Source organism: Myotis brandtii, unplaced genomic scaffold (genome assembly GCF_000412655.1).
Source record: "Myotis brandtii unplaced genomic scaffold, ASM41265v1 scaffold744, whole genome shotgun sequence".
Lineage (NCBI taxonomy): Eukaryota > Metazoa > Chordata > Mammalia > Chiroptera > Vespertilionidae > Myotis > Myotis brandtii.
In genome coordinates this window covers 923,954-947,051 of record NW_005370965.1, presented here as the reverse complement: position 1 = coordinate 947,051, position 23,098 = coordinate 923,954, and the positions used below count along the sequence as shown (strand labels likewise).

At 44.7% G+C, this 23,098-nt stretch overlaps 1 protein-coding gene across 3 annotated transcripts in view; it reads left to right on the top strand.

The window, feature by feature from the left end:
- The window catches only part of DIS3L2 (DIS3 like 3'-5' exoribonuclease 2), a 303,483-nt gene that overhangs the window by 246,025 nt on the left and 34,360 nt on the right, over positions 1 to 23,098 (top strand). For all 3 annotated transcript variants that reach the window (XM_005882957.2, XM_014530601.1, XM_014530602.1), the window contains one exon: positions 21,476 to 21,555. In XM_005882957.2, coding sequence (XP_005883019.1) covers positions 21,476 to 21,555 — 80 coding nt within the window. The remainder of the gene's footprint in view (positions 1 to 21,475; positions 21,556 to 23,098) is intronic.

Genomic DNA, 23,098 nt, shown 5'->3' with positions numbered 1-23,098 from the left:
CCCCTCTCCCCTCTTTCTCTCTCTCCATATGTCTAGGTCTGAAGTGTCCCAGTGACTGCAGTCTTACATTATTCCTTCATCTTTGTCCTATGTGCTCCTATTTCCATTAGCCATTATAAATAAAACATGCATAAAACTCCTAAGGGTCCTAATATTTTAAATGTCTGAGAGAAGTGATTGAAAGCATCTCGCTAGCTCTTGCTAACATTGAGACTGGAGAGAGATCTCCCGCCCCAAACTACAGTTCTTCCCACTCTCATTAGAATTAGTACAGAAACCCACTGTATTTGGAATGGTGCTGAGAACTCTTGTATTTTTAGATCCTCGGAGAACATTTGTAATTTCACTAGCCTATTTTGTTGCCCTAACTTCCTGTCTGTAACAGCTCTCAGGCATTGTTTGGGTTGGCTGCACATGAATAATCATAAGGAAATCTAATTGACTTAAGACTGAGGAGGATAAAATTGCTCATGTAACCTGTGCCACTGTAAGAATGGTGCCACTCTTTTTAAGGTGGTGATAAACAGTATAAGAAGACTTCTAGAAATTCAGGACTTCTGTTTAAATGTTGACTGTGCATTACTTCAGCTGTGGAGATAGTTCTAGAATCAGTGAGGCTTAACAAATATTTATCACCCTGTCATATTTTTCCCAGTTACCAGTTTCATAATAATCATATTAGCAAAATTTTTGTTTAGATTTATCCATTTTATTTATAAATAACTCTATAGCCAAGACTGTGCTCTTTTGAGCTCCTCAGTCCCCAGGTGTTTGAGGATGGCCTCTGGAGGAGAGCGGAGCGGCTGGAGAGGGGACACACTGCAGCCTCCGGCTCCACGGAGGATTCCCAGTCAGAGGCATAGATCTCTCCTGTGAGGGGAAGAGAGAGTTTGATTCAGTTGTCATACTTTAAGTTCATGTGGAGTCAGGGAAAACAAGCCATATGTATGCATCCCACGGCATGAACAAGACAGACTTGAAAACTTGACCTAGTTGTATGTTAAGTACCACTAATTACAGCTACTGTGTGAGCTGATCACTATTTGTGGCTTGTTAACATATGCATAAAAACTAACATATATCATTAAATTTCAGAGTAACTCTGCTGAGCAGCTTGTTATTATAAACCTAAACTCTTCATGTACTCACTCTTCCTTTAGGCACATCACAGAGTCATTCACTCATAATTTTAAAAAATTAGAAGGGCTACAGGTAGTATTATTCTGGAAGTTATTAAAAATACAGACTCAGACACGATCTCCAACCCTCACTAGACAGATATTTCTTGAGTTCCTATTGTGTTACAAATTCTGCTCATAGTTCTATGAAGGAGCCTTAGGCAGTGGAAGACAGACTTTCTGTCCTGAAATTTCACAGTGAATTTGAGAAGAATTCTGTGTACTCCACATCCTGCTGCAGAGAGGTTTGCATTGCCGCCCCCCATCCATTCCCTCCCACTTGGGGCTCCCTAGCTCTTTATTTATACCTGTTACCCCTCTTTAAAAAATTTTTTTCTACTGATTTTAGAGAGAGGAAAGGGAAAGGGAGAGAGAGATAGAAACATCAATAATGAGAGAGAATCATCGATTGGCTGCCTCCTGCACACCCCTCACTAGGTAGTGAACCTCCTGGTTCATGGATCGATACTCAACCATTGAGCCACAGCAGCCGGGCTACAACTGTCACCCTTTTTGATCACATTGTCACATTGTCTTGTTATTTTCCATTTACTTCCCTGTCTCCTCTAGACTGAGTTCCTTCAGGGTAAGGACAGCGTCTTTTCATCTTTGTATCTCCAGCTCCCACACAGTGCTCATTTTTAACCAGGCATTTCAAGGTCTGTAAGCATCTCTGTATATATTGGTCTTTTTAAAGAAGTGTGATGGATGTGACCTGAGAGAGGTACAATGGCTAGAGGAGAGAGGTGTGTTTATGTAAGAGAATTAAATGCACATTATGAATCAGAGAGGCTTCCTCCCCGTTTGAATAAAAGGGTTGGGTGTTTGATTGCTTGCCAGGGCATACAGGGTTTAGAACAAGGTGTAATGAGGACTTTCTCAAGGTGGAGCTGCCTGGACAGGTGCGAAGAGCCAGGAAGCTTCAGCACCCCAGGGGGCTGGCAGTGCTTCTGAGGGGTCCTGAGCAGTCTGTGTTCACCTCGATATCCTCAGACCAAGCTGTGCCCCTCAGCGAGCCTGGCAGAGGACGCTCTCTGGAAGAAGGCACTGAGACCCCAGGTGCCTCCCTGGGAATGGAGAAGCTCAGGCTTGTCAGAGACCTGGCTTGCCAGCACAGAAAGGTGGGGGAGGCACCAAATTCCCCCACATGCCTCTCTAAAAGATTCCCTCTGGGGTGAGCTCATCTGAGCTGCTATCCCCACCCCCATGACAGCATGAAAATTATTTGTCTACCCCAGTAGGATCCCTGGTCTAATAGTCCCTCTTAGAATTTGATCAGAGTCTGGTGTTGCTTCTAATGGGAATGATTTCCACAAGATAGGTTCTGTGTTAGTTGTTGCGGGGCTGTCTGAGAAGATAACTCACATCACAGTTGGAGTTGAGAGTGTGCCGGATGACTCACTGCTGCATTTCCAGAGGGCAGTGAAGTGAGACAGAGGGCTCTCACACTGACAAGATGATGTATAAGACACTTCTGGGGGTCGAGCAGGGCAGCGGCAAGTGCCCCATTCCCTCTTCAAGATGTAGATTTGGCTCCTCCAGGCCTGTCTTTCGGGTAATTGTACTTAGGATTAGGAAGCGCTTGGACTCTCCCTTTCTATTCACGGGACACCCTGCATGTCCCCTCCCTACCCCATGTCACACCCACGTCACTCAAATGTGAGCCAAACAGCTACGTAAGAGACGTGGAATCCTTTGACGTTAGTAAAACCTGCACTGGGAAAGGCATCCTTGCAGCTGATCCTTAGATTTCCACCACAACTGCTTCTTGGGGCAGGCCCAGTTGAGTTCGACTTTTATGGTTCAGTGAACTGGGGCTCTGCTCCTGGTCTGTCCTAAACCCTGCTGCCAGAGATTCCCCAAATGTGCTTTCACCTTCACTCAAGAACCTATAGTCTCCCGCAACAACTTCATGGACCAGTAAGATTTCCATAAATATTCTGGGACAAGATACAATGGCTAGGTTTCAATTTTGCTGAACAAGGACATTTTCCTAAAAAGTCAGTTACCATCTCTTATCTCCACAATTTTACAAATGAAAACATTTTAGCACCAAAATGAAGGAAATATAGAATTTCATAATACGGGGTTGTCTTTTACACTGATTGAGCTTTTCAGAAAACCTTTTTCTCTTTTTGTTGATCTCCAACCAGCCTTTGAAAACTACTGACTCATTCCATCAGATCCAAACACCTCCTGGCTTTGGAGGCCCTCTGTGATATGCCCTGTGTTTGGTACTCCCTGTTTCCCAGCCACATCTATACCTTCCTCCCTCGTCCTTCCCTGCCTCACGTGGCCCTGGCCTCCACTTGCTGCCCCCGGTTCCACAGACCTCCTTCCTCCACAGAGACTGCCTCCCACTCTTCCCAGATGCTGGGTGGAGCACTTGGTAGGTTTGCATTCGCTTCATTTTGTAGTTTTGCTCTTTATTCCCTTCCTGCTTCCTCCCGCCTGCATTCTGGATCATCAGCTGTGTAAAAGGCAGATACCTCTCTGTCACTTCTTTCTCACCCATAAATTTATGCACTGGCACACCAGAGGCATGCTAAAAGCTGTTCCCAGCACTCCAGGTCACCTGAGGTCAGGGGGTGCTTGAGGACACACTGCCCATCTCCAGTCTAGAGCTTGGAGATGTGGTCCTGTTATTTCTCAAGAAATTTCCACATTTTTAGCCCTAGCCAGTTTGGCTCGGTGGATAGAGTATCGGCCTGTGGACTGAAGGGTCTCAGGTTCAATCCCGGTCAAGGGCACGTACCTCAGTTGCAGACTCAATCCCTAGCCCTGGTTGGGGAGCATGCGGGAGCCAACCAATAGATGTATTTCTGTCACATCAATGTTTCTCTTTCTCTGTCTCTACCCCTCCCTTCTAATCTTGCTAAAAATCAATGGAAAAATATCCTCAGTGAGAATAACAAAAAGAAATGTCCATATTTTTAAAGAATCGTAGTGTTGCAACAAGTTTGTTTTGTTTTATAACACCATTTTAAATGACATATGACAGGCATTTTTTAAGGAAATTGGAAGCACCTTAAAATTATTTTGTAACTTCCAAATATCCCTTTTGCCTACCTTTTTAGGACCCCACATGTTTTTTGACTTCCTACTAGCACAAAGTAGTATGCTAGGTGTTAGGGACAAAAGAGAAAATTGGATCCCGGTCCCATTCTCAGCGTGGCTTAATGCCTCATGGAGGAAACAGACACATCGAGGCCTGGACATGCTGAGTTTGGGCTGTGTGGAAGTGGCTGCTTTGGTGGTTTACATGATGCTAGCTATGGTAGGAAGGAGCCACCTTCAAATTTTGATTAGGAATAAGGTCATTTTGATTTAAAAATTTCTACAAAATAGAAATTAGCAATTTGCTGTATAAAAATGCTAGAAATTCTGAAAATAAATTAGAAATTATTTAAGCACCCCTTGAATTGTGACCTCCCAGGGTCAAGGAAATCTACCTTGTGGAAGGAATGAGTGCAGACCCAAAGGGCAACACCCAGGAGGGAATCCCAGCAGGTCTCTTACCAGCCTGTCAGCATTAAATTGGCAGTCTCCTAAATAAGAACATTTGCTAATGATTCGCGGTCTACTGGGTTTGAAGAGCACTTGACCAGGTAGCTGTTACTGAGCTCTGAAAACTTGGGCTTGGCCATCAAACAGGTTGAAACTGATTTGCTACAATCAGTTTCCTTCTGTAAATAATAAGGAGTTCTCCCCTTCATTCTCCTGCCCTCTACCCCAGCCAAGTACTGAGACTTAGCCCTTCCTGCAAGCTTCCGGCCAGCCAAGCCCGCAGGTTTGCCTGCCTTCCTGGTTGGCCTGCAGAACACACTTATGAATTCAAGTGGAGGGGGAGCAGAGCGCTGCCTGAGCTTTCGCCCTTTCCTCCGCCTGCCTGGCTGTCCAGCTTTCTGACCTGGATTCCTGACTCCTTGTTGCTGAGGACTTCTTGGTCCCTGTGGAGATCTGTCCTGTGTGCCCAGAAGCCTAGCTCTGAACTCCTCCTTGGCACATGCTTCTGCTCCAGACTGCCCCAGGCCCAGCGCCAACTCTCCTGTGGCCACCAGCTTCAAGTCAGTGACTGGTTACAGAGCGGAGAGCTCAGGAGCACAGCCCCTGCCTCAGACCACCGGGGTTCAGATCCTTTTCACTTTGCTGTGCAACTTGAACTATTCCATGCCTCAGTTTCCTAAGATAATAATGAGTAAAATGAGATAACATTTGGTAACATTGAGATTTCACCTCACCTATGTCATAGGTTTGTTGTTAGGTCATGAGTTGTACCCATAACAATACTTAGGACAGTGCCTGACACATAGCACCCTGCAGAAGTTAGCTGAATGTTCAGATGGTGAGAAAGGCCCCATTTTTGTCCTCACAGAAGTGGCACCTCTATCAGAGAAGAACCCAGCAAGAGCTATAGTACAGGGGTGGTGGCCACCAGAAGAAAAAATTATCCTTGTTTGTGATACTTCAGATGGTCTCTAGATGGAGGGGGAAGATTTGACATGCAGGTGCAAGGCAAGGAAGGGTTCTCCCCTGCTCCATAGGGAGTGGGCCAGGTTGTTGGGCGTGTGCAGGGAGTGCGTGGCAGCCAGAGCTCACACTGGGCTGTGCCGTAGAGCATCAGGAGTTGGCATTGGGTTCATTCACAGGGGACACCACGCAAGATTTGTGAGCAAGGGAGGGAAGGAGAGGGAGTTCTGCACATCATGCTTCAAGTTCCTCAAAGAGGAACTGCAAAATACTCCATTTGTATAAATATGCCATGCTTTATATAACTCTTCTTAATATTGTTGTCATAGGTCGATTTTAGTTTTTATATTATAAATAACATGGCAATTAATATTCTTATGCATAAAATTGGATTATCTCCTTAGGAGTACATTCTAAGAATTATTGGATTGAAGGGAATTGATTTTTTCTGTGATATGTTTCTCTTTTTTATTAACTTCCATTATTTCATCATAAAATTAATACATGTTTACTTTATAAGAACTTAGAAATTAATAAGTAAGCCAGAAGAGCCATTGATCAGTTACCCATCACCTAGCAATAACATTTTTCTATGTATCCTAAAGAGCTTTTGGTACAAACTGTTAGATAATTTTCCAGAAAGGCTAGATTGTTTTAGGCTTTCCCCAGCAGGGAACAATAGTACATTGTCACTGCCTCTCACCGAATTGAGAGTTTGTGGGGTTTTTTATTCTTTGTTAGTATGATAGGTTGGAAATAGTGTTTTATTAGTGTTTTGACTTGCATTTGTTTGTGGGCTCAATCAACTCTTCAGTCCCCTATGAAAAGGCAGATTTTATACACCATCATCTCCTACATCTTAAATATTAGCCCCACTGGCCGCATTTTTAGCCAGAATTACATTTTTTTCCTAGTAAGGTATAGTTTATACACAGTAAAATTCACTCTTTTAGTGTACTGGTCTGCAGGTTACACATGCCACAATAAAAATATAAGACAGTTGTGTTGTACCAGAAAATTCTTGCATGCTCCTTAGTAGTCAGCCCCTCTCCTCTAGCTTCAGCCCCTGGTGACTGCTAGTCTGGTTTCTATGCCTGTGTGGTGCCTTTTGCAGAATGATGCACAAGTGGACTCGTTCAGTTGGCAGCCTTTGGAATCTAACTTCTTTCACTTAGCATCACGCCTCAGAGGTTCATCCTTGTGGTTGTGTGTATGTGTTTGTTCCCTTTTACTGCACAGTAATATTCCATGGTACAGATGTACCAATTTGTTTATCCATTTACCAGCTGAAGGATACTTGGGTTGTTTCCAGTTTTCGGTGATTATAAATAATGATGCTATAAACATTTGCCTACAAGCTTTTGTGTAACCATTAAGTTTTCGTTTCACTTGGGTAAATACCTAGAGGGGAAATTGCTGGGTCATATGCTAAGTGTATCTTTAACTTTATGAAAGACTGCCAAACTGTTTTCCAAAGTGGCTCTACCACTCACCAGCAATGTGAGAGAGTTCTGGTTTCTTTATATGCTCACCAACACTTGGTATTGTCAGTTTCTTGTTTGTTTGTTTGTTTATTTTGTTTTTGAGCCATGCTAACAGGTGTACTGTTATTTCATTGTGGTTTTCATTTGCATTTCCCTAGTGGCTAAAAATGTTGATCTTTTCATGTGCATATTTGCGGTCTGCATATCTTTTTTGATGAAGTGTCTGTCAGATCTTTGCCCATTTTTTAATTGGATTGTTTCATTTCTCATTAGTAAGTTTTGAAAGTTCTTTTTATATTTTGGTTACAAATCCTCTCAGATACGTGATTTGCAAATATTTTCTTTTCATCTTTGTCTTGGTTCTTCATTCTCTCTCTCTCTCTGGCTTGTCTTTTTATCCTCTTTTGAAGAGTAAAATTTTAAAATTCGATGAAGTTTAGTTTATAAAAAAATTTTTTTTATTGTGCTTTTGCTTAAGAAAGCTTAGACTAACCCAAGGTCACAAAGATTTTCTACTCTGTTTTCTTCCAGAAGTTTTATAGTTTTAGGATTTATATTTAGGTTCCCCTTCCTTTTCAAACACTATTTTCTTGGGCCCAGAACTTTCTTTTGGAAAACAATTCCAGTAACAGACCTACCTGAGAAGGTTTGGGATGGAGTTTGTCCTGGGAGCCTTTCCAGGCATGGTGCCCCCCAGGAACCATCTGAAGAGCAGGTATCAGCGTCAGAAGCTGCCCCAGGAGTGGCTTTTAAACACATATGAGGCTTTCCTGGCTTAAGACTTGGCATAAAAGTGAAGATTATATCTTCCCAAAGAAGGTGCTGATGATAAGAGAAAACCCTCTAAACTTTCTAGATAATTCCTCTGACTGCTGCACAAAATCAGGACAGTAAGTGGTGCCAAGCACAGGGCTTTGCCGATTACATGCAAACACCCATGTCGGTGACTCACTCAATCACACTTTAATCTTATAACCGAGAGGCTTTTAAAAATTATAGTCAACAAGGCAGCTTGCTAGTTATGACTGCCATTGAAATCGGGTTTTCCTCAGAACAGCTGGAGTATGATGAGGTGGGAAGAGAGCCTGCTGTGGATGCGAGGCCAAGGATTGCTTGCCTGGGAAGGACGTGCAGCTAACGTTTGATAGAAATCTGTGAAAGGACCAACCTCAGCCAAGCAAAGTAGAGGCCTGCCATCTTTCATCCATGGGAAAAGGCTCTGCAGCAAAAACACTCAGAAAACAACATTGATTGTCGGCTTGTGTCCGTCATTGCACAACAGATTAGCCACCACATCTCCCAGAAATGCCTGGTCCTGATTGTGATCCTTGCTGGATCCGAGGAGCCAGAGGAGATTCCTGTCTTAGTAAAAGAGAGCAGTTGAGAGCAGGTTGGGAATGGCTTTTCCAAGGATGTTCCAGGCAGGACAGTGCAGAGGTTTGGTATGTCTGGAATGTGTAGGCTGTTGGCGTGGCTGTGTCATAGGAAGGGCTTATGGGGTGGCTGGGAAATGTCATTAGAGATGTAAGTAACCAGGGATCTTGTTTGCTTTGCACTGAAATATAAGTGTTTTTAATTCAACTTGCTACCATTGAAGGATTTTACATATGGGAGTGATGGGATGGACTTGTGTTTTCGAAAGTTCTCTCTGGAAACTCTAGAGAGAAAGAATTGAAAGGGGTCAAGGTGAACATCAAGGAAGCGAGTTGGGTAGCTGTAGCAGTAATCCAGGACAGCCCTGCCTTGAGATCATACAGCTGACAGGAAAGCCCAGACGAGAGGTACTGAGGAAGTGGAATCAGAATCCAGGAAGTGGAGATGGGGCATTTGGATACTCCTGGGTTTCTCTGACTGGGCAGCTGGCTGGTTATGGTGTCACCCAGGAGAGTCTCCCCACACCCTGGGAGGAAGAGCAGGCACGAGGTGGGGACCCTGTGGGCTTGAGGTACATTGGGGTCATTTGCTTAAAGAACCCACAAGGCAGGTGGCCATGGAAGTCTGGTATGCCTCTACCTCTGCCATAGGTTTCTCCTCTGTTCCAGTTAAGTGAGCATTTCTGGAAGCACTAGGAACATGCGTACCTTCCAAAGTACAGTGAGTAGGACTAGAAACAATATAAAGACCAGTGCAAGAGGCTGTGGTGAGCACACACAGGGACTGAGGAACAGCACGTGGCACATCTCTGTCCCCCCACTGCGAGCGAGGACGCCAGAGGAGCACTTGGGGCTGCATGGAGCTGAGGAAAGCAGCACCATTAGCTCGGTCCTGCTGCTGCCCTCCACCTTCCCTCCTTCCCTCTTCCCAGCTGAGCCCTCTCACTGGTTAAAAAAAAATAAAATAAAAGGAGTGAATTTACTCCCAGTCCTTTTGAAACCCAACATGTCAGTGATAGATGAGGCGGTATTCATTAACTTCAAAGGAGAAAGAGTGAGTGAGTGAATGTGGGCCACGGGAGTTGAAAAGTCCAAGGGAACAGGAGACACATGGGGTGACCCCACCGTCAGGAGGAGTGCCCTCAATCCCACCCCTGCTGGTGCCATGCAAAGGCACAGACAATGCCACTTTTAATAAATCACGAAGGATCCTGAATACCCATTTTTGTCCGTTTTCAATGGGCCTTGGGCATATTGCTTAAGATATAGTCAGCCATTTGTGCTGGGTTCCCAGCTACTCAAAGTGCTCTCTCGACTATGTAATGGAGTCTTTGCATATGTGATTTGGGGGGAGATTTCTTCAGATTTCTGTAGCAAGTCATGGTAAAGGTGACATCGTGGGCAGTGTGGGCCATTGTCATCCTTCACACATGCAGCCTTTGAGTGATGCTGAGCTTTGTGGGGTATCCATGCAGCACCTAATTCAATCACACATCTGACCCTTGCCTCTCTTTGGCACTGTCCCACTCTGTGCTCAGTGTGCTGCTGGGGCCTCCGCACAAACCCTGGCTGTCCTCTGGAGGCATTGGTGCTAAACTGAGAGCCGGGGCCATTTTTTCCCACTTTCAGAATTCTCGGCCCCCTGGTGACATTGGCATGGGGAGTGGCTGCTTATTCTCATGAGGGTGTGCCCATGGAGATGCCTGTTGGAAGGGCCTTTTAAAAGTCCCCACTTGTTTCCACGGTGGAACAAAGGAAAGAATAACCTGGGGTCATTGAAGGGCTGGAGTGGTCATTTCCTTAATCGTCTGTGACTGTTAAGAGCCTGGTTTTCTATAGACACAGCAGACTTCCTTGGCTTATTATTAATAATAACAAACAGCTAGAATGTATGGAGCACCTGCCTCTTGCCAAGTGCTTTCATGTGTTACCTTATTCAGTCCTAAACCTTATACCCATTTTTACAGATGAGGAAACTGACTAGGGTTAAGTAACTTGTCAAAAGTCACATCGCTAGAAGTGGCAGAACTAGGATAGAAACAATCCTTATTCAGAACTGTGCTCAACAAGGGCTTGCTTGCCGAATTGTAACATGGAACCAAAGGAACATCTCTTCTGAGGCTTTCATTTTACAGGTGAAATGACATAGGACTAGACCAGCCGTGGGCAAACTACGGCCCGCGGGCCGGATCCGGCCCATTTGAAATGAATAAAACTAAAAAAAAAAAAAAGACCGTACCCTTTTATGTAATGATGTTTACTTTGAATTTATATTAGTTCACACAAACACTCCATCCATGCTTTTGTTCCGGCCCTCCGGTCCAGTTTAAGAACCCATTGTGGCCCTCGAGTCAAAAAGTTTGCCCACCCCTGGACTAGACACACATTGCACCAATAGATAGGGGCCCATGACTTCAGTAATAGAAATTGGCTCTATGGTGCTCTCTTCGGCAGCACATATACTAAAATTGGAATGATACAGATAAGATTAGCATGGCCCCTGCGCAAGGATGACGCACAAATTCGTGAAGCGCTCCATATTTTAAAAAAAGAAAAAGAAATTGGCTCTATGAACCCCAACCCATTTTTTCAGTAGGATAATAATAGATCCTATATTAATTGTAGTTTTTGTTGTTATTGCTTCTTTAATTTTTTTTTCTTCCTGCCATCCATTATTTTTACTAGCTGACTGGTATTTCTTCTCTTAGCCATTTGCATACCCTGTGAAGCCCTTGGCTCTGGTTCTGGTTTTATTACTAACTACCTGTGTGACAGAGGCACGTCAACCAGAGGGTAGTTCATTGAACTGGAAAAGTAGAACCAACCCATCTCTCTCTTTCTCACTTGCTGTCACTTGAGTGGGCTTACCTGGCAGGACACTAAAGGAGGCAGGCCCACCCAGCATTCACTTCCTCCAGTCCAGCTTCTCCACCTGAAACTGGGCAGGTCGGTCTGCCCAGCCTCCCCACTGGACAGAAAGAGTCCCCACCTTGTTCTTCAATAGTGCCTTTCCAGTGAGCCTAGGGAGGCTGAACGCCCTTTGCTATCCTTCATCTATCGGATTCTAGATGAGAGAAGTAAATTTTGGAGCCCCCTGTTTGTGGGATAAGAAATTGCAGGTGTTGCCCAATGGGAAGTGTTACATGGATTTGGGTTCCATTTCTGGGTCTGCCAAGTGTTGCCTGATCTTGGGTAGGCAAGTTACCTCCCCTCTCTGAGCCTCAGTTCCTCATCTTTAAAACAGAAGTAGTGGTACCTGTACACATGAAGTCCTCGGCACCGTGTCTGTTGAGTATGGAACCTGTTATTCCTACTACTTATTGCAGAGCCCTACATCACCTTTACAGTGGAAATCCTTTACAGTGGGGCCTTGACTTACGAGTGTCCCGACTAACGAGTTTTTCGAGATAGGAGCCGTCTCTCGGCCGATTTTTTGCTTTGAGTTGCGAGCTAAAATTCGGGTTACGAGCCAGCTTCAGATACCCCACTGCTAGCTGGCGCAGCGAACGTCACAGTGAACGCCACAACATCAGCCCAGCATCACGTGTCTCACTCGTTCACTTTTTGATTTGACATACGAGTAATTTGAGTTACGAGCTCCGTCACAGAACGAATTAAACTCGTAAGTCAAGGCCCCACTGTATTTAACAAAGGCTTGTGGGGGATCACCAAGAGTAACCAATTGGGAGCTTATAATCTGTAATAGTTTAATATACAGCTACAGACATTTTCCAACTTGAGGATAAATGAAAAGAATCAGACCATGATAGAAGCAATGTTTTTATATCAGACTGTCAGAGCCAGCCCCTTGCCTTGCTCTAGCACAGTGGTTCTCAACCTTCCTAATGCCGCGACCCTTTAATACAGTTCCTCATGTTGTGGTGACCCCCAACCATAACATTATTTCTGACCACCAGGGTTTCAGTGGTTCTCAACCTTCCTAATGCCTTTAATACAGTTCCTCATGTTGTGGTGACCCCCAACCATAAAATTATTTTCGTTGCTACTTCATAACTGTAATGTTGCTACTGTTATGAATCGTAATGTAAATATCTGATATGCAGGATGTATTTTCATTGTTACAAATTGAACATAATTAAAGCATAGTGATTAATCACAAAAACAATATGTAATTATATATGTGTTTTCTGATGGTCTTAGGCGACCCCTGTGAAAGGGTCGTTCGACTCCAAAGGGGTCGAGACCCACAGGTTGAGAACCGCTGCTCTAGCAGGTCGTTGTGGCCTCTTCCTTTCCCAAGGAGAGATTTACTGACAAGTTGGTGTCGGTGCAGAGGTACTGGGCAGCCTCCATGTTGAGGCATCTGCCAACCTTGCAGGCTCTTCAAAGCTTCTCTTTTGAGTAGTGAGCCTCGTGTAGGGCACAGCAGCCCCACTACCTGCTGCTGCAGGAGACCTGGTCACCAGAAAATACAGTGGGGCTGCCCTGTGATAGGAGCCCGTATCAGCACAGCCGACAGCACTGTAAATGCCGGTGGGGCTGTCCAAGCAGACAGGTGATGCTTTGAAGCATCATGTCCTCCTGCTGAGTGCCACAGTGCTCCTGCACATGGAGAAGTGGCTTCCAAAGCACTGCTCCAGCTCAGGTTTCATGGTGATCATACTTGGAACTGTGGAGTCCCAGTAAGCGTGTGCCAGTGTGTCATCTTCTAAATTGTGATCTCAACTCATTATAAGAAATAAACCCAGGCTTATTACATCAGGAACATTTACAGAATGTTTGCCATAGCCAGGTACTATTCTAATGTGGTTTTCCTCATTTAATTTTCACAACAACCCTATGAAGTAGGTACTATTATCCCCATTTTCCAGATGAGAAAACTGAGGTACAGTCACTTGCCTGAGCTTACTAGTAGACAGCTAATAGGAAGTGAAGACAGAATTCAAAATTATACTGCCCAAAGAGGCTGCACCTTTACTTCTAATCTGTGTGGCCTCCCTGCATTGATATTGTGTATAAGTACACCTGCTTGCATTTCCTTCCTTATACAGTAGGCCAGTGTCCCAGGCAGGGGGGTCGCAGCAAAAGTAGGAACTCATAGGAAGGGAATTTTGGAAGTCTAATGGGCAGAAAGTTAGACCAGAGGGTCCCCAAATCTCTGCAGAGCATAAGAACCTCTGCCTGGCCCTGAGTCCAGCCCAGACCCCTAAAGAGACTATACAAAGGTCGAAAGGAAAACAAGTTTCTGCTTAATAAAAATGTTCCCCTAAAGTTACTAAAAAACTTTTTTTTTAACATTTAACATTATGTCTAGTTTCTTAAATGATTTTCAATTATGTTTGATTATCCCATGATTCTCTATTTACCAAAGCTAATTTTTCTGGTAGTAAGGCAAATAGAAATGCCGTTCATTTTCCTTCTTACTGGATCCTGGCATTTTCTAATACCCTCAACTAAACTCGTTAAATTTTTTTAGTTATGCATCTCAACTTAGCTGTAAACTTATTTTTTACTTCCTTTAAACTTCACAATACCATAAAAATTTTTTTGGTTTTTACCATAATTAGAATGGTATCTATTAGGTTTATAGGTTGTTCTATAAAGAAAAGGGCTGTTTAAATTATTTTGGATGAGAATAGGAACCTGAGGTATGGGCTTCCAGGTATGGGCCTCCTAGGTGTCCCTTCCAGATTGTTCTGAGCAATTCAGATCAACAGGCATTTTGTGCCTGGATGGCAGTGGACAGCTATTATGCCAGGAGGTGCTGCTGAGCCCGCTGCCTCAGGTTGATAAGCTGAAGTCAGATTGCAGGAGCAGGGGAGAGGGGCAGACTGGCTGCCCTAGGACCAGAAAAGCCCTTAGAATATTGTCCTGGTATATATTGTCCAGACATTTGACCTTGTCTGGGAGGAAGGAAATAGAATTATCATGAATCATGTCACGAACTTTGTCAGTTACTCTTGGCCACATCAGACAGCATTAAGTAGTAAAATTCTCAACTGTCACTTATTTCTCATTAAAACATCCAAAGATGGGAGCACTGGTCCGTCTGAATTCTCAGAGCTTCTATTCTCACGGACTTGGCAGGGGCATATCACAAGTGCTTTCTTCCAATAAACCTAGAAAATATCTCACATTTGTCCATAAAACAGACCTCAACAATGGCCAAAGAGGAACTCAGTTCCATGTTACAGGTAGGAAGGCTAAGGCCAGCAGAACCCCACCACCACCCTGAAGTCTGGGAGAGAACAGAGACAGGCCCAGCACTGCTGGCTCCCAGCTTGGAGTTACATAACTCCCGAATCCTCAAGTCCCTAGAAACTGAGGCCAATTCCCTGGAAGATCATTTTGTTCTCTCCTGTTTTTTCAAGAGTAGAGCCAGCCTGATTACGGCTCTGAGGATTGTACAAGACCATCCTGTTTTCTCTCTTCCATAAACTGAAATGCCTACCATCATGCTCATTGTTTCATCAGATTGTATTCAAGTTTGCCTGGATCTCAGTTTTAATTTTGGCTTATATTTTGAAGAACCTTATTTTATTTATATACATCCTCACCCATCTCCAAAAATGGTTTGAGGACACTTAGAACAAAGAAAATGACCCATGAAATGAATGCAATAGGAAGAAAGACAATCAGGAAAGGAGGCAGAAGGATCCTGTTTTGTGGGGGAGGGAAATTTTCATAAGGTTACTTCTTATAACAAGCCTCATTCCTAGCTCTCAAAGCACTTTCTCATGTAAGGCTTGATATTGGGGACATTAAATGTCATAGTGGACAGATTTTTACATTTATGGCAAATGAAGAAGGAGGTTTTATAAGGCTATTTCTTAAAACAAACTTTGGTGAAAATTGAAGGATGATTAAAACAGCTCCATGGCCTGGCTGGTGTTGCTTGGTGGTTGGGCATCGACCTATGAACTAGGAGATCACAGATCAATTCCCGGTCAGGGTACGTGCCTGGGTTGCAGTCTTGATCCTCAGTAGGGGGTGTGCAGGAGGCAGCGGATCGAGGATTCTCTCATCATTGATGTTTCTATCTCTCCCTTTGCCTTACTCACTGAAATAAATAAAAATATATTAAAACAAACAAACAAAAAACTTAAGGAAGGCAAGTGAGCTCTGAGCAAGCTCATGTCCACATACATAACTTGCCTGCAGCCTCACTTGCCTCCAAGGGAAGCTTAGAGCATCTCCTTGTGTGGCTGGTGGCCTCTCACCAGGCTGCCTCCTCCCTGCTGGGTGTGGAGTAGAAGCATCGAGCAGACTCTGATGCTGCAGGCTCTGCAAGGTCTGCAGTGGGGAGATTTTCCACTGTGTGGGCAGGGCCTCAAGCTTTAGAAAGCAGATAGCTAGCTGGCAGAACTGATATCTTCTAAATGCAAAGGGACCCAGATGACATCTCCCCTCCGTGGAAGGGCCAGGTGCCGTCACCACAGTTAGCACTGGCACTTCCCCATAGAAGCAGCTTTGGGCAACTCCAGTCCCTGAACAGTGGTTGATCTGAAATGATCCCAGAGCTCTGAGCTGGCAATGTCCCAGCACAGTCACCCTCGTTGGCCATGAAAATCATAAAAAATGCTTCAGCTGTGGGTAGGATGAGCAAGCAGATAAGTTGCATGTCTCTGCCTTCATATGTGACACATGCAGACTTGCTCACCATGCTTTGTAGTCATGTCGGCCAGAAATGTGAGGGGCAACAGTGTAGCTCAGTAACCAGGAAAGGCCTCATCAGGAAAGCTAGGCTGTTCTGCTAAAGGAGACCCTGGGATGGGGAATGAGCTCTTCTGGGCTGTTCTCAGTAATAGAAGCAGAAGTAATGTGGGGCAGTGGTCAGCAGAGCCCTACCACCCTGGCCTTGCTGGTGAGCGATGAAGTGACCCTCAGAAGAGGAGGCAGCCTGAGAGGTGGGCAGGAGAAGCCAGGCTTCTCTCCTGGGACTAGCTTGTTGACGGAAGCAAACAGAATAAACTTACATGCTTGGCCTCTGAGGCTCCTAACTGAAGAGCAGCCTTTCGTATGGGTTGACTATAGCTCTGGAGACAGGCGGTTTTTCTTCTGAGCAAATAAAACCTCAGCATTGAAGAATCCTTGTCCTGTCATTTTTAACCGTAATGAGAATAGAACGAGCCTCTGGAACAAGGTGCAATGGAGTCAGGAGAAGTGGCCTTAAGTGAAAACACAGCTGTGGGGTTTACAGACGGTGCGCGGGGAGGCGTCATCCAGTGGGAGCGGCCAGCCTCACTATAGACTTTCCAACACTAATGAATCGGGAACTCCATGCTGAACAGGATTGAGTTGATGGGTCCCTGTGCCAGCAGATGGATGTATTTTTCTTGAAAGACCAAGGTGCCAGCAATCTCCATGATTACGTTACTGGAGCAAGGTTCTTTTTTGTGGTTTGTGAAGTTGAGCGTCAGGACTGCAGGATTCTCTTGCTCTTTCTCACTCTTATTTTTTCCAGGTCAGAACCAGAGCCTGGGGTGGGGAGGAAAATCCTGCTGAATGAGCAAGTTCTTTCTTAAAAAGCTCTCTCCAAGTCCAAAAAGACTTCAGTGGACTTAGGAGAAAGAAACTTAATACATTGCCATAGAATCGTTGTGAACCAAGTAAAAGCCAAGTCCACAGCATCTTTGTCTTATAAAAGAAAGCAAAGAGGAGATGGAAAAAAAGAAATAATGCTTAGGAAATCCAAACCAAACAAGGAAAACTAAAGAAGAAAAACTAAAGATCACCTCAGAGAATGTGAAGATTTCCTTCTAATAAGATTTTTCAATTATAAAACCAGGCTCAGGTAGAAGTTACTTTTCTGTTCTTTCTAAGTGCCATAAATGGCATACCTGAAATGTTTGAACTAGGACGGGGTTTGCCACTTTCAGCTTGAGAGAGAGTTGGACACTCTGCAAGACTAGTGGACTGTGTGGGGAAGAGTCAACCATGTAGCGGCTGGAGGCTTCCCAGGCTGGTCCTTGACCTGCGTTTGAACCTTGGTCCTAATAGCTAGCAGATTGAAGCAAGCTCACAGGCCTCCCAGAGAACCCATGTTGGTTTGAACTCGAGCAAGCTTGGCCACAGAATAGCACTCTTTTTTTTACCAGCTACCTCTCTCAATGTACCCATGTCAGAGGAACTCAGAGCTGGACTCCAAGGTCACCCTGCTCAATGATGGAGCAGCCTGCAAGTACCATCCAGGCCAAGGTCAGAGAGAGAACTGGTTGTCCACCAGAGTTCATCTTGGAGCTGTTGTGGACAAGACAGGCAACTCCTAGACTTCTTAGTGCATGTTTTGCCCATCCAAGGTCAGGCCAGGTGTTTTCAAAAGCAGCGCAAGTTCTGAGCTGGTACCTTCCTTAGCTGATGGAGTTTAGTGCCAAGTGGCCTGAGTATAATGTTCTTCAGGAACGTGGCTGTTTGGGAAAGCCAACTATGACCTGAACAGATTGAAGACTGACTTGTTTATGAGCCCAGGGCACGCCATGACTAGCCACCCTTTCCTGGTTAGCCTCATGAATGTGATCTGGCCGTTGGCTTCACTGGGTTGGCCTCCAAAGTAAGGTCACATTTCCTTTAATGGTTACATTCAGTGACTCTGTGCACCCCTCTCCTGCTTAGCCCAGGGCATTTGTTCTTCCCCTTAGGTTTCCCTGAAGGGTCTTCCTCAAGCAATGTCTGAGAATCCTGAGGAATACTTAGTCCTGAATCAGCCATTCTTGTTGCTCACCTATTGCCACCTGCTGGGAGGATGGTCCTGTTGCCTCTCTTGTCCTCATCCCACCAGCCCTCTGCTCTCCCGAGGGTCCTCACCGCTTCCACTCACCCGAGAGCCTCAGCTCACCCATACGGCCAGTTTCTTGGGGGCCCATGTCATAGCACAAGAGCTAGTCAGAAGGGGTCCCAGCAGGAGTTTCATACTCTCGCTGTCCTGAACCTGCCCTCCTTGCTGATCTAGCATGAACCCCTGAAAGTAGAAGACTCTTCCATTTCCTGCCCAAGGGAGGTGGCCTGTCCTTTGTCCAGAGGAAAACCTTTTGTCAACTAGACCCATCTAAAGGCCTCCTTCCTCTGCTGGAGGAGTGGCCTGTGACTGCCCTTGGGTTCCTTCACTGTCTTCCCTCCTCACAGTACCAGGAATGCTGTGCAGTCAGAATGGTCTGGTTGATTGGGGCGGACTCTTCTCCTGCTTGACATGGCAGCTGCCTCTGGAAAGGGAAAGACAGACCTCAGGACATCTCATAAGACTTTCCAGGCTGCAGCTCTCCACGGATGGGTCCCTGCAGGCCCTAGTTAGAGCCGCAGCCTGGCTCATAGGACACAGTCAGTAACTACTGTTGAGTGAAGGACTGTGTGTGCCTCTTCAAAAGCACTGGTGAGAAGGGAGCACCTGGCCATTGAGAGAATTTGAGCCACTGCTTGTTGTCTAGTGGCACAGTTACTGAGTGGGGGTAGATGTGAGGCAAAATTTTCTTACTGAAGCAAAAGGAGAAATAACAAACTCGGGTAAAATTGGATGACTAAAGGTCTGTTGGACCAGATCAAAATGTGCCAACGGGCACAGCAGCCTGCAGGGGGCATGGCTCTGTGTCTGTAAATCAGTGACTGGAACACCTTGGTGTACAGGACGATGCTCCAACCAACTGAGCCATGCCAAGGCCTACTGCCATTTTGATATTGTACCTTCCCATCTTTCTTCTATGCAGTCTTTGATATTTACATAGTCTTCTTGTATATAATCAAGTATGCATCTATTGTTGTTTTGTGTGTGTGTGTGTTTTTTTTTCATCTAATCCAGATATTTTCCCAGGTTAATAAAAATTCTTCATAAACAGTGTAACGGCTGCATACTATTCTGCATGTGACTCTGGTAAAGTTTATTTAACCTTTCTGCTGTTGCTGGTCTTTCACAGTCTTTCCAGCAAATAATACTGAGGTGAACAGTTTTGAAAAAAAAAACAACTTTTCCTCCTACATTTATAATAATTTTTCTAAGACATAAATTCATAACTTGAATCATTGAGTCAAATAATTTAAAAATTTCTAAGCAGTACAGTCTTTGAAGCAGACCAGATGGTTATAGACCTGACCTTAGCTGCAGAGGGGGAGATAAAGAGAAAAGGGTTTAATAGATTTTTGAAATAATTATTTTCTGTTTTACTGAAGGAGGTCTGGGAAGAACCAGCAGTGCTCTGTAGGGAAAACACACCTTTAACTTGAAGTTTCTGGCTTTGTGATGGGCTTGTTTCTGTTTTTGTATTTTCATGTGGGTCAGTAAGAGGACAAACCATTCCTACCAGCTTGTTTCCCTCTAAGGAAGAGAAAACTCATCCAGTATCTAATGATGCAGATCATTAGCTATGTTAACAGCCTTGCAGTTAGAAAAAAAGTTATAATATTATATCCTTCTAATGTGCAGTTGATTTTAGTGAAAATTTCCCTAGCAATTTAAAAACCCAGTGAATTTGTAAACCTAGTAACTGGCTCTGCATTTGGAAATGTTAAAGCTGCCACAGTCACCTGGGCTCTAGGAGGACACACAGAACCTCCCGGAGCTCTGGCTCCTCAACGACACAGACGGAGTTCTACACTCACCTGAGCACCACCCACCCCAGCCCCTCTGGGATCCAGAAAGGGAGACTTCATTACCAGAGTTCTTATTCCTGATCGTCCCTAACCAGAGAGAGCTAATGAGTGCCTCCAAGTTAACATGTCCGAAATCAAACTTTTGACTCCCTATCCATATCCAAGTTCAGCAATGGAACAACCACCTGCCTGGTTGTTGAAATCAACGTCTTCACTACTACCGAACATCAAGTCCATCAGTATATCCTGTCAATTCTACTTCTAAAAGTTCACTTCAAAGATAGATCTCAAATTATTCATTTCTGTCCATCTTGCCTGCCCGCCCTGTATGCCCAGCCCCCATCACCGCTCACCTGCTCTTCTCAACAGCCTTCTACAGGGCTCCTGCTTGGCTCTCTCCCCTACAATCTGGTCTCTACATGGTAGCCAGAGAGATCTTGGTAAAACATAACTTTGATCATATCCATCCCTTCCTTAAAACATGTCATAGTCCAGTGATGGCGAACCTTTTGAGCTCGGCGTGTCAGCATTTTGAAAAACCCTAACTTAACTCTGGTGCCGTGTCACATATAGAAATTTTTTGATATTTGCAACCATAGTAAAACAAAGATTTATATTTTTGATATTTATTTTATATATTTAAATGCCATTTAACAAAGAAAAATCAACCAAAAAAATGAGTTCACGTGTCACCTCTGACACGCATGTCATAGGTTCGCCATCACTGTCATAGTCCTTCCTTTGCTATTAAGGTAAAGGCCAAAATTTCTAATGTAGCCAAGAGGGTCCTGCATTTTCTGCCCTGGCCTTCCTCTGCTGCATCACTGTGCACTGTGTCCCCTGTAAGCGAGTTCTGGCTTCCCAGCCATCCTTCAAGTCCTGGAACTCCTGCACCATGGCCTCTGTGCTCTGTGCCAAGGAGAACCGTCTGCTCCCCCCATTCTTCCTCCCTATGGTCCAGGTAACCCTCTCCTTCTTTCCTCAGTCCTAGTCTAGGTCCAGTTATTTACTTTTATAGAAACATGGGAGTTTTTTCCTGCTTCAGAGGACCTATTTTAATTTGAAGTTTTTTATATCTATAGTCATTAGTTTATGTGATTGATGTCCATCTTCTGCACTGGACTATAAGATCCGTGAATGAGGCCGCTTTCTGCCACTGTTCACTGTTCTTTCCCCGTCAGTCAGATCAGTGTCACAAAGTAGGTGCTTAATAAATAATTGGTTGCATGCCAAATGAACAGTAGAGTCCTGGTAACAACAGTGTCCCTGTGAGGCATGGGCTGTTCCCAGAAGTGGCAGGCCCAGGTTCTCCACAATACATCAGCTGAAGGGAGTTTGATTTTGCTTTCTTTTTTTTTTAAATTTCACCCATCAGAATGAATAGAGCATGCTGCCTAAATCTTACTTGTTTTTCTCTTCTCTCTTTATTCAGCTGAAGCTTGCTTTCACTCTGGACCATGAGACTGGATTGCCTCAAGGATGTCACATCTACGAGTACCGCGACAGCAACAAGTAAGCCACTCAGTGGAAAGGGAGTCACCTCGCTGTGTCCTGCAGGGGTAGCACCTGTGAGCTTTCTTATACTGGGCTTCTCCTACAAAGAGATTGTCAGGGAGACAATCACACTTTTCATGACTATACTAGAAAATAGGTGGCAGGAAAATATTTCTCCTTTTGCCCGTAAACAGAGAACTTGAAGTGCTTGTATAAGAGCAGCTGTGATGTTTGACTTGTGTGTCCCGAAGCAGACCTTCCTTTCCAGGCTCCAGCTGTTCTCCAGACCCGCCCTGCTTTGTCTCCAGCCATGTGCCTGCTAACTTGGTTCACTGTGTGACTTCGGCTCTCGTTGACGTTGTCTGATTACACTTATGTTTGCAGGTTTTGTTGTAATTGTCTACCTCGTGAATTTTGTAGTTGGGGGATTTCTGAGAACTTCTAGAGATTTAACCTGGTGGCCTTATCAGAAGAGGTGCATGCTTCCATAGCCCCGCCTTTCTTCCCGGCAGACTGATCTGTGACTATGTGTTTCTGTCTGTGAGACAGTAAAAGTGGTGGTGAGCAAGGCAAAGGGAATATGCCCTGATGATGACAATGACGATGATGGTAAATAAGACGTCAACCACCATTGAGAAACTCTGCTGGAGGTTAGGACAGTACTGGAACATTACACTTGCTATCCAGTTTAATCCTCATAACAACCTGAAGACTTCTCTTTCACCATAGGTGCTGCCAAAATGAGCACTTGAGTTTCCTTTTGTTATTGTTGTATTTGCAGAAGCTTGGGTCAAGGGCACTTGCTCACGGTCACTGGCCACAGCTGTTTGAGGCAGAGTCACATTATCATGTTTACTCTGGGGAGAGAATAGATAACCTGTTGTCCCAAGTTGCTACCTTGGAAACTCCAGTCAGTGACAAGAACAGTCTCAATATGGACTTGAGGACAACATGCCCTGGTCTGAATGTTTAAATATCTAAGCTATTAATTTTATGCAGTGAAAGGAATCAAATAGTCATACTCCAGTGGGATTGTACATTACCTTCCAAAGGGAAACCCGTGTCTTCCTCAGAGCTCTTGCTTTGATATGGGTTGAGATGGTTCCTGGGTGCTTCATGATCAAATCTCCACTCAGGTTGCTTTCAAGGCATCATTACCCTTTGTAATTTACGTTTAGGAGGATGTCATGGTGAGCTGTTGTGTACCCTCGGTTCCCACCAAGTTAATTGTTTAGGAAAGGCTGGCCACGCATCCTTTAACACCATCCTTCCTCCTCTTGGACGGCACTGTTCCAGGCTATGTAAGCCGTGGTGTTGGAATTACCATCTCAGCTTCTTGTAGTGCTTAATTCAGCAGAGAAGTAGGACTGGACTTCTTTGGAGTCCAGGGACTAGCAGGGACAATTGAGCAAGTCTCTGGGTGGTAAGGGCAAGCATCACTCAGAAATAGGAGAAACATAAGCCTCAAGCTGCTTGGCATGCCATTCTGTTACCCTGCTTGTCAGTGCCACCCCATACTCCCTGCTGCTTGCTGGATGGCGGTGGATGGCAGCCCCCATGC